Source organism: Dermacentor albipictus, chromosome 1 (genome assembly GCF_038994185.2).
Source record: "Dermacentor albipictus isolate Rhodes 1998 colony chromosome 1, USDA_Dalb.pri_finalv2, whole genome shotgun sequence".
Classification (NCBI taxonomy): domain Eukaryota; kingdom Metazoa; phylum Arthropoda; class Arachnida; order Ixodida; family Ixodidae; genus Dermacentor; species Dermacentor albipictus.
In genome coordinates, this window is record NC_091821.1 from 208,827,591 (window position 1) to 208,843,063 (window position 15,473).

At 43.5% G+C, this 15,473-nt stretch overlaps 1 protein-coding gene across 4 annotated transcripts in view; it reads left to right on the plus strand.

Moving 5' to 3' along the window:
- Positions 1–15,473, plus strand: part of Arms (Ankyrin repeat-rich membrane spanning) — an 86,739-nt gene that overhangs the window by 39,509 nt on the left and 31,757 nt on the right. For all 4 annotated transcript variants that reach the window (XM_065438191.1, XM_065438190.1, XM_065438189.2 and 1 more), the window contains 3 exons: positions 2,823–3,005; positions 4,010–4,166; positions 5,592–5,740. In XM_065438191.1, coding sequence (XP_065294263.1) covers positions 2,823–3,005; positions 4,010–4,166; positions 5,592–5,740 — 489 coding nt within the window. The remainder of the gene's footprint in view (positions 1–2,822; positions 3,006–4,009; positions 4,167–5,591; positions 5,741–15,473) is intronic.

Below are 15,473 nucleotides of genomic sequence, written 5' to 3' on the forward strand. Positions count from 1 at the left end.
ACGGGACACTGTACATGCAAAGGACACCCTGCTTGCATCAAATGCAGGGTTTGATAAAGAAAACTAGCTTCCATCTGATGAGAACAGGATTTCTTGAGCAAATTTAGAAAACAAAGATTACATGTTTATAATGTACGTAAGAGTACGAAAGAACTGGCTTATTGCTACGAGGTTTGTAACACCAACACCTATGCTCTGGGTGAAAAAATAGCTCAACGTCAAGGAATTTAAGAGTGCTATTAGTGGGTACCTCATATGTCAATTCAAGGGACTTGAAGCAGTCCCTAAATGACCCGAGAACATTAAGACCCTGCGTTTGCATCACATCTGAAACCTTGTCAAGGGAAATAACATATTCATCGACGTAGGAAAGATTTTTAACACTCCCTTGTCTTCCAAATAATTGTACTGCATTGTCCTTACAAGAGCACGACTAACTTTTTGTGAAAAATTCTGAAGAAGTTCTAGACTCATTAAATTCTAGCTCTGACAAACATTTATGTGCCTTTTTTATAGATGTGCCAGACTTCTTTTATTAATTACCTCCCGACGAACTGCTGATTGCTGTGGAAGAGTGCATTGACAGTAATAGTTCTGTGAGGTTTCAAAACTCTTCCTCCATTTCTGTAGGTAACTTTCTAGAACTTCTATCCTCTTACTTGAAGTCTACATACATTCAATGGAATGCAAAGCCTTACCTTCAGAAAGAAGGAATTTGTATCGGATCGTGCATAGCACCAATTCTCGGTGATGTGCTTCTGGCCAAATTGGACAGAGCAATGCCTGGTTAACATCCAGTTCACTGTGACTGACATTTTAGTCAGAATGTTATCTGCATTTAAAAATGCGGATAACATTCTGACTGTCTTGCGACAAGTCATTGTTGACAGTGAGTGGCCCACTGGATGTAGTTGTTTCAGTACGGGGTTTCTTCTGATGGGCTTTTGTAGCATGCGAGAGAGGTGCAGGTGACGATGTAGGACATCAGGCACATATGCTGAAGTTCTTAAAGGGACACTAAAGGCAAACGTTAAGTCAAGCTGAAGTGACAGATCTCTAAGGCGTTAGTACTATCGCGAACAAAGCCTTAATAATCGAGAAATTGAGGTAAATGCAGGGACATGATTAGAGACTCCCCTGGGACATTCAAGTACTTGCCCAATGACGAAAGCACTCCTCAGTCTAATTCTGTCCCTAGTACTCAACCACTCGTTGCACAAAGCATCCTTGTATTGCATTATATACGAAATAAAATGCTACTTGTCCAATTCTATTTCACTTTTAGGAAAAAGTATTCATTGAAATAACCCTGACAACGGCGCGAGCGGTTGAAGGATTTCGTTTTCGCTCGACTCCGCACTGCCCACGCTTTTGCGTTTCAGTAGCTATCACGTAGTGCTGCGCTGGTTTTGCTGGCTGGCTTGCGAAACTTGCGCACACTTCTAGTAGTGAAGAATTCCATTTCCATGTGATGACGCGGGATGCCTGAACGGTCTACGCCACTTGACCAAAAAGCAGTTGCAGCGGTGAATCTGCCACTCTGTCTTAGCTCGGTACCGCCGTCTGTCGGGCGCCGCTTTACTCACTGACGGCAGCAAAGGGTGGCTATGGCGTATGCAATGTCGCCACTCCCCCGGTTCGTTGGCGGCAGATTTGAAATTAAAGGTATTCGGACCCTTCAGATGCAATATTCTCATTAACTATTTTCTTGGTGTGAAACAAGCGTTGCGAGGTTTCTGGAATAGTATTTAAACAGTCCACGTAGACTTCGTATTGGCCTTTAGTGTCCCTTTAAGGCATCATCACGACACCATTGCCATGGGTCAGCAGGCAGAGTGCACTGCTGCCACTGCACTGCCGATACACTCCATCTTCAGCACAGGTCCGCGATGCAGTCTCATTTGTGCTCCCTCAGTACATCTGGTAAAACATTTTAACCATTTGAAGACCACATCAGCTGTGGCTGCGTAAGCTCAGCAGTTCTTTATTCTCTTTCTTCTGATTCCACACCTAACTTCTTCGCTATCTCTGTCACAGATCTTCCTACTTTGTGTTCATTCTTCCTCTCTCTCCATAACAGCGCTTACGACAGTATAATTAACATCTTGAAGAAAACAGTGCCAAAGACGAGGCGTAAGAGAGAGGAAAAAAACACCTCTTGTCCTCCATGCTGTTTTCTTCAAAATATTGGCAGCCTCTTTACTTGCCATGTTGTGATAGGCATATAGGGAATGGTAGATAATGCTAGTAAAATGGCAAGTAATTTTTCTGCATGCTGTAGGCAATCACTGGCAGAGAGCATGTGCAGTTGCACTGTACAGGCTCCAAAGTTAAAGCTACCTTGGGGATATGGGGAATAGTATGAATATGCTAGTGTGAGAAGCACACTTGGAAGATATTATAGTTTTTTTTCAATATTTTTTTTTGTGCGCTCAGAAAAAGCTTCAACCTTCAGGTGCTTTACTCAAAATGGTTTAATGGCAGACTAGCTTGCCTAATGTATTTTGTTAGCTGTTACAGCTTTAGGTTGGTTAATAGTCTGAATATTCTTGCAATCAATGTATTTAGTGGTTCATGAAATGCAACATATGTGGTGGTAACTGAATTTTGTTTTGTTTCTTCCAAGATATTACTGTTTCTATGGTAAAAGTAAATTTCAGTTACCACTTTTAGCATCTATGTATGATACACACTAATCAGTATGAGAAAAGTTCTTTAGTTAACTATATGGCTGAGTCTACATTATTTTTTGTTCACAAGATATGGAACAGATTAGGTAATAGAGTGCTTGACCACGGCGGTGCTTTCACTGTCTTTGGCAGAGGACATGCGAAGCTTTGCAGTCCAGTGGCTGGAACCAACGTTTTCCTTCACCTGGGTCCTGTTTTGCCTGGTATCGTTCAGTTCAAGCATGCTAGGCTACTGCATCCTTCTGGCATCGGGACAGTGGTTGCTGGGGCTCAGCTTGGGAGCTGGCTCCTTCCTGCTCACCTACTGCATTCTTTGTGAGCCCACCACGCACCTAACTGCTATGTAGCTTACTTGGGTTGCTTGAACTTCGCCTTGCTTTTGTGGTAAAAGAGAATCAAATGTATTTATTGCATATTATGACATAAGACTTTGAGAACCATCTCTGGCATTGACTGAGAGTAAAGCAAAAAAAGTCATTATGTAGAATAAGATTTCAAAAGTAATGTATATGGGTGCTGATTTAATCTGCCGGGCTGGTTTGCTTGTTTTTACATTTCTCTGGTGTGGTTCGCTGTGCTGGGGCTGCTAAGGGGATAGCAAATTGTCTAGTTTGGCTGATCAGAGAAGTACTTGTCTGTCTAATATGGAGCTCATGCCTGCATGTCACACATTGTGTAACATGCTATTGTTAGTCTTAAGCGTGTTCAGCCTAATATTAACCCTTTATCGACGAATGTTGCACACGGGCAACATATTAGAATAAAAAACTTTTCTTGCTGAGTTTCAGTATTGAGTACGACTTTTCTGGCTAGAAGTCTTCAGCCAACACTGAAAACAAGCAGCCAGCATCATTTGTTGGTCCAGAGCAGGAACAGAGGACGAGGTAAAAGAAGTTCGGCACACAACTCACTTTTTCTTTTAAAGCATGGTCAGATGAGACGGACCGATACAAGGTCTGTGGCTGCAGTGACATCATACAAGAGATGTAAGGCAAATAAAATATACACCTATGGTTCCGATATGACGAGGGCTGTCTGTGCATATTCCAAACGAAGCCGTTGTTGGCTTGGGGTGAAATCCACTTAGGTTTTCTGCCTGGGGTTTCTCCCCTATTGCTAAAGTTTTTGCAATTTTTTTTTCTTTTCATTAATTATGCTTTTCTTAATGTGTTTCACACGTTTAGATTGAAAATAAAAACATTTGGGGGGGTATCTATATGTGCCGTCAATAAAGGGTTAAAAAGCTGCAGCATGTCGAGTTTTGATGGTAGGCGAATCAGTGAATTTCAAATTTATATTTTTTTGTAATCTATTTGCAGACATCATTAGGTATGGCAGCACTCATCATGATTGGAATTGGGCTTATAAATTCTGCATGAGGATGGAGCACATGCTCACTTCTTTTAAGACTGTTCTTCAAGTTATATTTTGCCACCCTCCAGCTACAAACAAGGACTTTGGTTCTAGTCCTGTCAGGTAACTATCATCAACCTATTAAGATAATTTTTCTTTCTTTTAGGCTAAGCATTCAGTAATGTTATCATTGTGCTGAATGTTCACATCTTTATACTAAGGAAGTAGAGAGATCAGTATTTGAATTGCTGGAGCAACATATCCTGCATCAGGGCATGTTGCTGGGTGAGTTAGTGCCTGCTAAACGGCATCCTGTAAGGTGCAAAAAAGCATGTACACAGAGCACAACATGGGACAAGGTGCCTGTGTATTGTTTTCAATGTGTATGTTCTTTTACACCTTTCAGAGTGTCATTTAGCTACACATATTAATGTTGTGTGTGGAGTCACTAGTTGTTTATCTCATTGTAGACTGCGTCAGTGCACAGTTATTAATTTATTAGCACATTTCTTTATGATAAGGTTTTAGTTTCTTCAACTTTCAAGTCTACTGTGATTGTTTGCATTGTAATGTCCCAGCCTCGCTGAACGCTAAATGTGTAATTTTCACATTTTTATGTCATGTGGCCTTATCACTGTAATGTGAAGCAATCCTGCAGACATAATGTACAGCAGTGGCTGTATTCTGAGTGAACAATTGCTAGCTGACCAGAGCCAATCCCTGAAAGGGTCTGTGGCTGTATTTTCAGTCAGCCCTTGTACAACTAAATGTGTTTTGGCTTGGCAGCGACATTACTGATATTTTTGAACCTGTATTTTATTGAATTTGTAGCTATGCATATCATGGCCTGGTGTGTGCTGTATGCTATGAAATTTTGCCACTTTCTGAAAGCAGTGACATTACTGCTGCCATCACACTCACACGTGTTTTTCAAAGTATTTTGACACCATGTGAAGCCGAATGAAGGAAGCCGACCATGCTCACCAAAATTAAATGTAGGCTCTTGTGCTGAAAGCATCTAATTTGTTTCATTATATGATTATTGATAACTTTATGATTGGCACAACTTATCACCCATTTTTACTTTATTTACTTTAGAGAAGAACTGAGAGGTACATTGAAGTAGGTATAAGATATAAAACAACTATACCTTGGAGGTGTGACTAAAGGGCTCAGAAAGTTTGACAACTCATGGCTCTGGAGCAATCACTGGAAATGTGCCCGCTTAGTTATTTTAAAGGTGTGGCTAGAGTCAAGTTAAGTGCGCTCACTGCAATGTAACTGCTTCATACTTGTATCTGTGCCCTTGTTATATGTTACCCTTGTTATTTTATTAGTCATTATGCAAACATTGATGGTAAGAGGACACTGACTCTGTCCTTTTTGTATGATAAACCAATTCTTTCAATTAAAAATTGTGCTTCTCTGAAAGTTATCCAAATAACAATGATGCAAACAGTAATTTCAGTAAACAATACATCGGCACTGACACACACACAAAAAAGATGTTATAATATAACTATCTGTTGTGCTGTTTTATATTTCCAGGTTCATATTTACAGAGCAAAACAAAGTGAGCAGCTCTGGTATTGGGGATGCTTCAATTGCATATATTATCATTTCATTGTTTTCCGCCATTGAAGATGAATTTGGCTTCTTTACAACAAGATTCTACCGTGTTTTTCAACCGAAACCAGGTTTGTAAAAAAAAATGAGAGGTGTGTATCTTTTCTCTAGGTGCTGGCACTGAGCTTAGATTTACTTTTTGTGTGTGTGTGTGATTCAGCAACAATGCAGACAAGTTACAACAAAAGATTGAGGACCTTAACAGGGAGAGTGTAAGAGTGGGGCTGAAGATTAATATGCAGAAGACAAAGATAATGATAAATAATCTGGCAAAGAACAAGAGTTCAAGATCGCAAGTCAACCTCTAGAGTCTGTGGAGGAGTACGTTTACCTAGGTCAACTAATCACAGGGAACCCTGACCATGAGAAGGAAATTCACAGAAGAATAAAAATGGGTTGGATCGCATACGGCAGACATCGTGAGCTCCTGACTGGGTGCTTACCGTTATCATTGAAAAGGAATGTATACAATCAGTGCATTTTACCGGTGCTGACTTACGGCTCAGAGACTTGGAGGCTGACAAAGAAGTCTGAGAACAAGTTAAGGAACGTACAAAGAGCGATGGAACGAAGAATGTTAGGCATAACTTTGAGAGACAGAAAGATAACGGTTTGGATCAGGGAGCAAACGGGTATAGATTATATTCTAATAGACATTAAGAGAAAAAAGTGGCGCTGGGCAGGTCATGTAATGCGCAGACTAGATAACCGTTGGGCCATTAGGGTGACAGAATGGGTACCAAGAGAAGGGAAGCGCAGTAGAGGATGGCAGAAGACTAGATGGTGCGACGAAGTTAGGAAATTTGTGGGTGCTAGTTGGAATCGGTTGGCGCAGGACAAGGGTAATTGTAGATCGCAGGGAGAGGCCTTCGTCCTGCAGTGGACATGAATAGGCTGCTGCTGCTGCTGATGATGATGTGTGTTTTGTGTTTTCAGTTTACCACTGGGCATGCACTTGACATGTGGCAATAATGTCATCATTGTACAAAGTTTGCAGCTCTGTGTCTTTACTAGCTGCCAGCATTTCATCATTTTCATGTTTACTGAGGCAGAACACATTTAATATTGATTTGAGTAAACATAGTGCCATTATAGTAAACACAGGAGCTCTCTGCACTTGAATGGGGGTATAACTGATCACTCTAAATGGCTGACTGTGTAATTAAATTTGGGTAAGTGCTTCTTGTCTTTCTGTAATAATAAGCAAGTCCCTGCAATATTTTTTGTTTTGTTTTTGTGGATGGACTTGAAAAAATGCAAGAAGACTTATTTAAAAAGAAAAAAAAAACCCAATACCCCTTATGTTTTAACCACGGGTGAATTAGAGCATTTCTGATGTTTCTAAAAAAACCTAAAGGCTATACCATAACAAATGGAAATATTTTTATATGTATAGGATCTAAATACTTACCTTCAGCATTGTTTCATGAAACCTTGATCTGCAAAATATCTCGAAGCTGTTCTATACAGAACTTGACACATTAACTTGTTATATTAAGAATTTGCTTCGACTTCATAAAAGTGTTGAGTCAATTACAGTACAGCATTCTAGAAATGACACATGGTATGAGAAGACATACATTACCTCAGTAAAATATGTCATCTCAAAAACATGATTAACAGTTTCAAATTAGGAATATGTCCTTCTAGCACTGGCGCCCCTCAATTCAGCACAGTCAGGCATTACCATGAGAAAAGATCATTGAATACAAAAATGTGTATTCAGTATATTTTATGCTTGTTACAAAAGTGCAGATTGATTTAGTGTAAGCAAACTACTGCTTGAGTCCAGGTAAAAGGAACGCAAGCACAAGTAATGCTGACTTACAAAGGTGCCATATAGCATAGTAAGTTAGCATTGGTTCATTCAAACATGTAAGTCGACGTGCAGATAACATTAGGCTCAGAACAAAAGTGATCTTTATTGCAGCAGCTCACATTTTATACATAGGTTAAGCATCACCGTTGCCAGAAAGCCTACGCAATTCTGACATTTCCCTTCCTGTGGAGGAAGAACAACAGGAAAGAAAACAAACGTTAGGGAATCTGCTGAAAGTATCACTTGTACTCAAGATGAGAGGGCTCTTTTTATGTCCTTGTACTTTGGCAAATAGCGGAGCTGCAAGCTGCTGCCTTGGCCGGTGAGCTGGGGGGTCCAGGCACCGCCAATATTCCTGGAAAATCCAGGGCAGCTGGTCCGCTCCAGTTGTAGTTTGCAATGATCCTGGAGAAGTCGGCATTGGTTCTGGCAGGGCGTGGCTTGCTTTGGAGTTGTAGCTGCTTTGTTACCAGTCACCTTGCATTGCACTTGTGTTTGAAGCGTGCAGAATTTTTCCGGGCTGGGCTGCATGGAATTGTCCCACTCTTCACGAGTTCCCTGATCTGGGTTTAAATCCCCATTCGTCTTAAGCAGGTGTTGGCAATTTCAGCAAAGGTGGCCTCCAGCTTTTCTGTGGACTTGATAGACCACAGTTCGAGAGATTTTTCGACCCATGCCTTCATAGCCCAACTGCATTTTTCAAAAATCCTTACTTGGTCATCTTCTGGCAATGGTGGAAGGGGATGTTTGGACCGGCTGGCTTTGGTGTGCTTTTTGACTTTGGCAGCTCAGCATTCAGCCAAACTGGGTATTCGAACCCTAAGCCTTCTGCACGTGAACAGCTCGCAGGGTGCCTTTGCATCCTCCAGTAGTGCCATCCTGTAATTCAGAAGACCAATCCATAAATCTTGTTTAGCAAACAATGTCTTTTTGAGTAGGCATATTGTTAATTGCACTCCATTCTCTGCCAGCCTATTTGAGCGAAAAAACCTGGGACTTGAAACTATGTGTGTGTGAACTGGTACTTCCTTGCAGAGGAACGGAATTTGGGGAAGCAAACTGTGGGCTGCCGTCTGTGCAGACTTCGAACAGAATTCCATGGTGTGTAAATATTAGGCCAAGCTGGTCAATTATATGGCAGCTCGTAGTTTTTGAAAGGAGCTGCAGTTCAGGATAATTTCAGTACATGTCGTATACGGCAAGGTACGTTTTCCCGGCGTGTTCAAAGAGGTCATATCCTACGCGAGCCCATGGTAGAGCAGGCAGATGGCCTGTTGAAAACGGTGGTTCACTTGGTCGCTCAGTATGCTAAATGTCGGCACCTGGGACATTAGGAACCTTCTCTGCTATTTGTGCACCTATATCCTGGCCAGTACATTAGTAGCCTTGCCATTCCCTTACATTTTGCTATGTCCAAGTGCCCTTTATGTAGTCATTGCAGCATTGCGTTTTTGAGCAATTTCGAGATTACTACCTTCGACCCTCGCAGCAGTATGCCATTTATGCATGTTAGCTCCACTTTGAAGGGTACTAGTGGGCCTTTGACATTGTGGCCATTTTCCAGGGCCTCAGTTACTTGCCTTAGGTAGTCGTCTTCCTTGGTTTCTTTCACTAGCTGGTCCGCCATCATGGGGCTGACACGATTATTCAAGACTGATGCTGCAAAAATTGTAGCGTTGTCTGTCTCATATTCACGGTCGCCTTTCTCATCGTCTGCTATCCTGGACAGTGCATTGGCCAAAAGCAAATCCTTTCCGGGAACGTACTGCATTGAAGTGTCAAAAGGCATTAAGCGCAGAAAGAAGTGCTGTAGACGAGGCAGCATGTCGCATAAGTTCTTTTGGGCAGTTGGGAGGAGGGTCCAGTAATCTGTTTCAACTGCGGCGTGGAAACCAATAGTAAAATTACGAAAGCGTTTGTGTGCATACATTACTCTAAGCGCTTCCTTTTCAATTTGGCATATCTTAATTCTGCATCGGACAATGAGCGGGAAGTGTAGGCGACTGGGCACCGGTTCTAGCCATGCAACTGAAGGGCTGCACCTAGCAAAAAGCTGGATGAGTCTGCTGTTATCTTGGAAGGTTTTGATAGATCGAATACTGCTAGCACAGTTGCTGTTGATAACAGATTGTATAACTCTTTCCACTCTCTTTCGTGTGCACTTGTCCAGTCAAACAAGTGATCACACTTGAGCAATGCACGAACGTTCTTAGTCCTCTGATAAGTTTGAAATGAACCTGCTAAAATAGTTTATGGTACCCAGCAGCTTCTGCATGCCTTGCTTTGACGTGGGTGGCGGCTTGCTAGCAATGCAATGCATTTTTTCAGCTTTTAATCTGGTTTGATGCCGTTTTAAGAAATTAAAGTGCCCTAAAATTGTATCTCTTCGACACCAACAACGCATTTTTCGTGGTTGAAGGTTAGCAGGCGTGAAAGTGCTGTGCCAATTGCGCTATCTTGTGCCAAATCATTGAGCTGTCCCAACCTGCACCAGAACTCTCATTTCGAATGAAGTTGCGAAATTTAGCAAGGTGTGCATGTTCAGGGCAACCACACAGCCACAGACACACGTTGGCTAGCGCCTAGCCCTGTTGTACAAACCTAAGCAATCCGTTTCAGTGTCGTCTTTGGAGTGTGGGTGTGTTTGGTGGCATAATTATAACTAGGCCGCAAGAAAATAAAAACTGTTTTGTGCTATACAATGCATTACAAATGTTCTATATAAGTTTTAGGTATTTGCATATATGCGGACTAGCTAAAGATGATATGAACTGGCGCTGATTTCGTGGGGCAGTCAGGAAGGAAAGCTGCACTGAATGAATAAGTTTGCTCAGCATGTAATTCATCAATTTCATTAAACATTTTAAACTTTGTGCACGAACAAACAGGGATGAAGAATAGGGGCAACACAAGGACGAGCGCTTTCTAACAACTGGTTTTATTTTTGAAGAACTACCTGCTTAAATACCCACAGATCTGCGCGATCTAGTCAACAGAGCACGCCTATAGCGTATATGATACCCGCAGATCTGCGCGATCAAGTTAAGAGAGTCAACTGGTTTTATTCAAAAATAATACCAGTTGTTAGAACATGCTCGTCCTTGTGTTGCCCCTATTCTTCGTCCCTGTTTGTTCGCGCACAAAAAGTTTTAAGATGAATCTGTTCCAACTAGGCCGACTTGCAGTTATGCTTCAAACATTTTAGCACTCACTTTCATGTTGAGTTTATACATCTGTATCGATTAATGGGTGAAAACCATGTGTGTTACATTCTAAATCTATTTCGCACATGCACCAAGTTTGGTTATTGGGATGATAGTGCAGCATGCTGACAGCATGCTGATGTCTGTTGGTAATTCTTCTGATGAACCTCATTGTGTTCGTGATCTTAGTCTCCAAATTCCTGACCATTTCTCCGTTGGTGCCGTTGGATTTTATGATTAGTCCGAGCACCTTAATCTGCTTCACCCTGGGTATTTCTTGTCCGTCTTTGGTGCATACGCAAATTTCTTTATATGCAGCATGCTGGATATAACGACGCAGGGTCTTCCTTTAAGCGTCGGGCGGTGGAGGAGAAGTTCAGATTTTTATGGCGAGCAGACGAGACCGGTTTTGACGAGGTACTCTTCCACCACCTCGACCGCGGTCTGTAACTGCTGCTCGATTTCTCAGTCGCTTCCCTCGTACACCCAAATCGTAATGTCATCTGTGTATATGTTGTGATGCACTCCCTCGATGGCGTTGAGGCGCTCAGGGAGGCCAATCATAATGAGATCAAAGAGCATCGGCGAGATGACCGAGCCTTGCAGGGTGCCGACGCTGCCCATGTTTCTGTCTTTGGATGTGAGTTTGCCCAGCATTAAAGAGACTTTCCTGTTTGTGAGGAAATCCTGAACATAGCTGTACGCTCAGTTTCCTAGATTGAGTGCGGCAATGCTGCGTAGTATGGCTGTGTGAGCCACATTGTCGAAGGCTTTCTTGAGGTCTAAACCTAGAATGGCCCTGGTACCTCTCGTCTTGTTGTCGAGTATCTGGTGTTTGCTTTGCAACATTGCATCCTGTGTGGAGAGATGAGCTCGAAACCCGAGCATGGTGTCCGGATACACTTCGACGTTGTCCAAGTGTGCGTTAATCTGGGTGAGGAAGGCGTGCACCATCAACTTGCCAACACACGATGTAAGAGATATTGGTCGAAGGTTGGCTAGATCTGGGGGTTTCCCTGGTTTGGGGATGAGCATCATTTTTGCTCTTTTCTACTGGTCGGGGACGGATCCTCGGGTACAGCAATCGTTAATGTACTTGGTCAGTTCGAAGGTGGTCTCATTGTCCAAGTTACAAAGGGTCTTATTAGTTACGCCATCCAGTCCCGGGGCCGACTTGCTGTTAAGCTTTTGCAAAGCAGCCCAGATTTCTGCCTCGTCAAAGTCTCTGTCCAGAGAGAAGTTGGGTTTTCCCATGTATTCCCCGTGTGGAATAGTCGGGTTCTGCGGGGTGTACCTGTCGCCGAGTTCGGAAAGGGTTTCTTCCTCATCCTTTGCCTATGTGTGTATTATCTTGCGCATGGTTTCCCTGTGTATTGCCTTGGTCTTCGTCAGGTCTAGCAGGTGTCGGAGCAGGCGCCACATGTGACCGGTGCAAATCTGTTCGTCTATCATGTTGCAGATCTCGTCCCATCGCTGTTTACTAAGAGTTCTGCAGTGTTCTTCTGTTTGTTTGTTGAGTAACGCTATGGTGTTTCCTCAACTTCCTATTGTGCCTTTGTTTCTGCCACCTGGCCTGTAGCCATCGTTTGGCCTCCCACGTGTGCACCAGGCAGCTGTCGATCTTCTCGACGGGGAATTATGGCGTCACGGTCTTTGTTATTTCATTGACGTCAGCCATCACTTTTTTGGCCCATTGTTGAATGTCTGTGATGGGCACGTGCGTCATTCGATTCTCACAGAACTGGTCCCAGTCCGTCCATCTGAAAGTGTTGTTGGGTTCGATCTTTAAGGTCTCCGTTAATTTCGTTTTGAGAATTCTGTGGTCACTACCAAGGTCTTCAAACGTGTTATTCCAACTGGCTCCTCTTATGTGCTTGACTAATGTTAGGTCGGGCGTGGTGTCTCTTGTCAGACTAATTCCCATTCTGGTGGGGGAGCTGGGGTAAGTGATGAGTGTCAGGCCTGTCTCCTGATGTCCTGCCATAAAGCCTTGCCTTTGGCTCTCGTGTAGGCGTAGCCCCATGCTTCGTGAGCGGCGTTAAAATCTCTCCTGATTAGTAGGGGATGGGAGCCTGCAATGTTAGTGGCCCTCCTAAAGAGGGTTAGGAAGCACTGTCGTATGTGTGCAGGGTTGCTGAATATATTAAGGATAAACATGCTGGATTGGCTCTTGCTTTTGGGAATAATTTCTACGAATACTTATTCAATCTGCACTACCTTAATGTCGTGACGAACAACCACTAATCCTTCCCTGACCAAAGTAGTCAACGCGTGGTTGGGGACCAATGGCTTTGTAACCGGGTAGTTTTGCTAATTCGTGTTTCTCTTGTAACGTTATTACGTCGGGTTTCGATTCACTTTTAAAGTGTTGTTACAGGACCGCTTTTTTCGCGCCGTAACTCCTGCAATTCCACTGCCATATCGTCGGCGCGCCTTTTTTTATCGTGTGGCTATTTTGGTCTGGTCATGGGGTGGCGGTCTGAAAGACCCCAGATACTGCTACAGTAAAAGCTCATTAATTCGAACCGCAAGGGGAAGCCACTTCAGTTCGAATTAACGAAAGTTCGAACTAACGAAAGTGAAGGAGAACAACAGTACTCTGTGATTTGAAAGCAGTAGGGCATGTCAGAAATTTGGCGTGTCAGAAAGTGATGGCGTGTGCCCCGGGCACACGCCATCTTCTAGTCGAAGCTCTGGGTCCAACTGTGCCACACCACCGATGTCCACCGAAACGAACGTTAGCCGAGGCTTAACACCATCACAAAGAATTGCGACGGCCAATACCTCCTAAGCTGAAAACAGACATGCACAACCGATGAAGACTGCCGAGACAAAGACGCTGAACATGTGAAGGTGGCGAAGGCCCCGATTCGTCAGTTCTTGATTGCAAGCGCAGCTGCAACGCACTTGATTCGCTGTGTTTTGATGCTTGCCGCGCCATCTGCCGCACAACATTAGCAGCTGCACAAGATTTGCAAAGCGTCTGAGGTTCGCGACGGGCAAGAAATTTCTGAGGTTACGTAGAATGGAGAGGTGGCAGCCACCACTGCCTTCTGGCCGACTTCGCGCCGATTAGATTTTTTCCGATTTTGCCTTCTCTCGCCATTCTCTCCGTTCCGGAGGCGACGCAACCTTGTGTGTAGGCAGTAGGCGCGTTTCTCTGGCCGTGTGCCAGGCGGCGCGTACTAGTTTCAAATTATCCGTGGCGGAACCTTCTCGTGTTCGAAATAACAGGCTTTTTTATACGTACACTTCTTTGGAGCTTGGCCGGACCAAATCGTACAGTTCAAATTATCCATAAGTTTGAATTATTGAAGTTCGAATTAATGAGCTTTAGCTGTATAGTGTTTGCAGCAGCGTTATGGAATTGATTAGATGCGACCCCAGTAGTGGGGGCCCCTGCGGTGGTAACTGGCTGCAGTTTGGCTACCCTAAGACTTAGGTTGGCCACATTGTTTTCGAATTTGTTAAATCTCGACATTATGGTCGAGACCGCCAGCACGAGGTTGCCGACAGCTTCTGTTTGTTCTTTGAGTACATTTTGCATTTCCGTTAATTTCTGCCCCAGGTCTGCCATTTGCAATCAGGTTTGGCTGCTAACGGCCGGAGCCTTTCTTTTAGGTGGCAGTGTATTGTCGTCTTCTGTGCGATTATCAGGGGTTACTGCAGCTGTACCTCCACTACAATTACTCGGACAGTGAGATATATCCGCCCTTCGACTATTCTTAAGATCCTGGATTTCTCTTGTGAGATGTGACATTAATTCTCTTAACTGTGCATTTTCCCGTCTCATTTCTGCTATTTCCCTAGAAGCTGCAGTCTCCTCAGATGCACCATGGCGCGACGAGCCTGTGACCGCCTCTGCTCAGCTCACTTTGTTCTTCGTTTGTTGCCTCTTCTATCGCCGGGCCGCCTCCCCTGCGGCGGGACCACGATCGCGTACGGCTCCTGGATCTGGTTCGTGCCATCCTGGGTGTGCGGCTCCGTGATCTGGACTTTCTGGTTCTCAAGCGGGCCCTCGAGCGTGAAGGGGGTCTGGTCTCCCTGGAAGAGCGTCCAACTGATTCCCTCATAGCCTCCAATGCTAGGAATTCTTCCTGTTGTCGTTGTCTTTCTCCTCATCATCTCTTGACTATACGTATATGGTGTCTTGAATCTTATTTCACAGGCTTCTTCTCTCTCTTTATTTTGTCAGAAAAAAGGACCATGTAAGACCTAGGTTTCTATATACGCTGCTATCGGTCATTTCTCTACATATTCCACAACCATGGCATGGAACCTTATTGAATAAGTAAGGTAATAAATCTTAGCTCGTTAAACTTAAATATTACTTGCTTGTTCACAATGAAAATAGAAAAACTCGACTAGAATTAACAAAAACCTACCAAAGAGCGGGCTCTATGTGTGGAAAGCCCTCGGTTATTTTTTTTCTTGGCCACATTTACTTGGCACACCAGGTATTCAACTTAATGGTTCTGAGAAATCCGTATGAGTCCTTTGCAGCTTCATGCCACAGTTGGGTGGATGACAGTTTTTCCCTGTCATGAATTTTGCTCACCTAACGGGTTTCTGCAGAACTGACTTGCCGGACTTAATAGTGTTCTGCAAAGTCTATAAAGAAGGCTTTTTTCTTAATCTGCCTTTATTGCACTCATATTGACCTTTACCAAGCTGCTCCAAGGTGCATAATTACTGCTCCAAAACAGACAATTCATGCTCCACACGCTCCAAAGTGCCAAATTTGATGCTCCCAGAGCTGCTCCAAAACTTCCTTGGCCACTT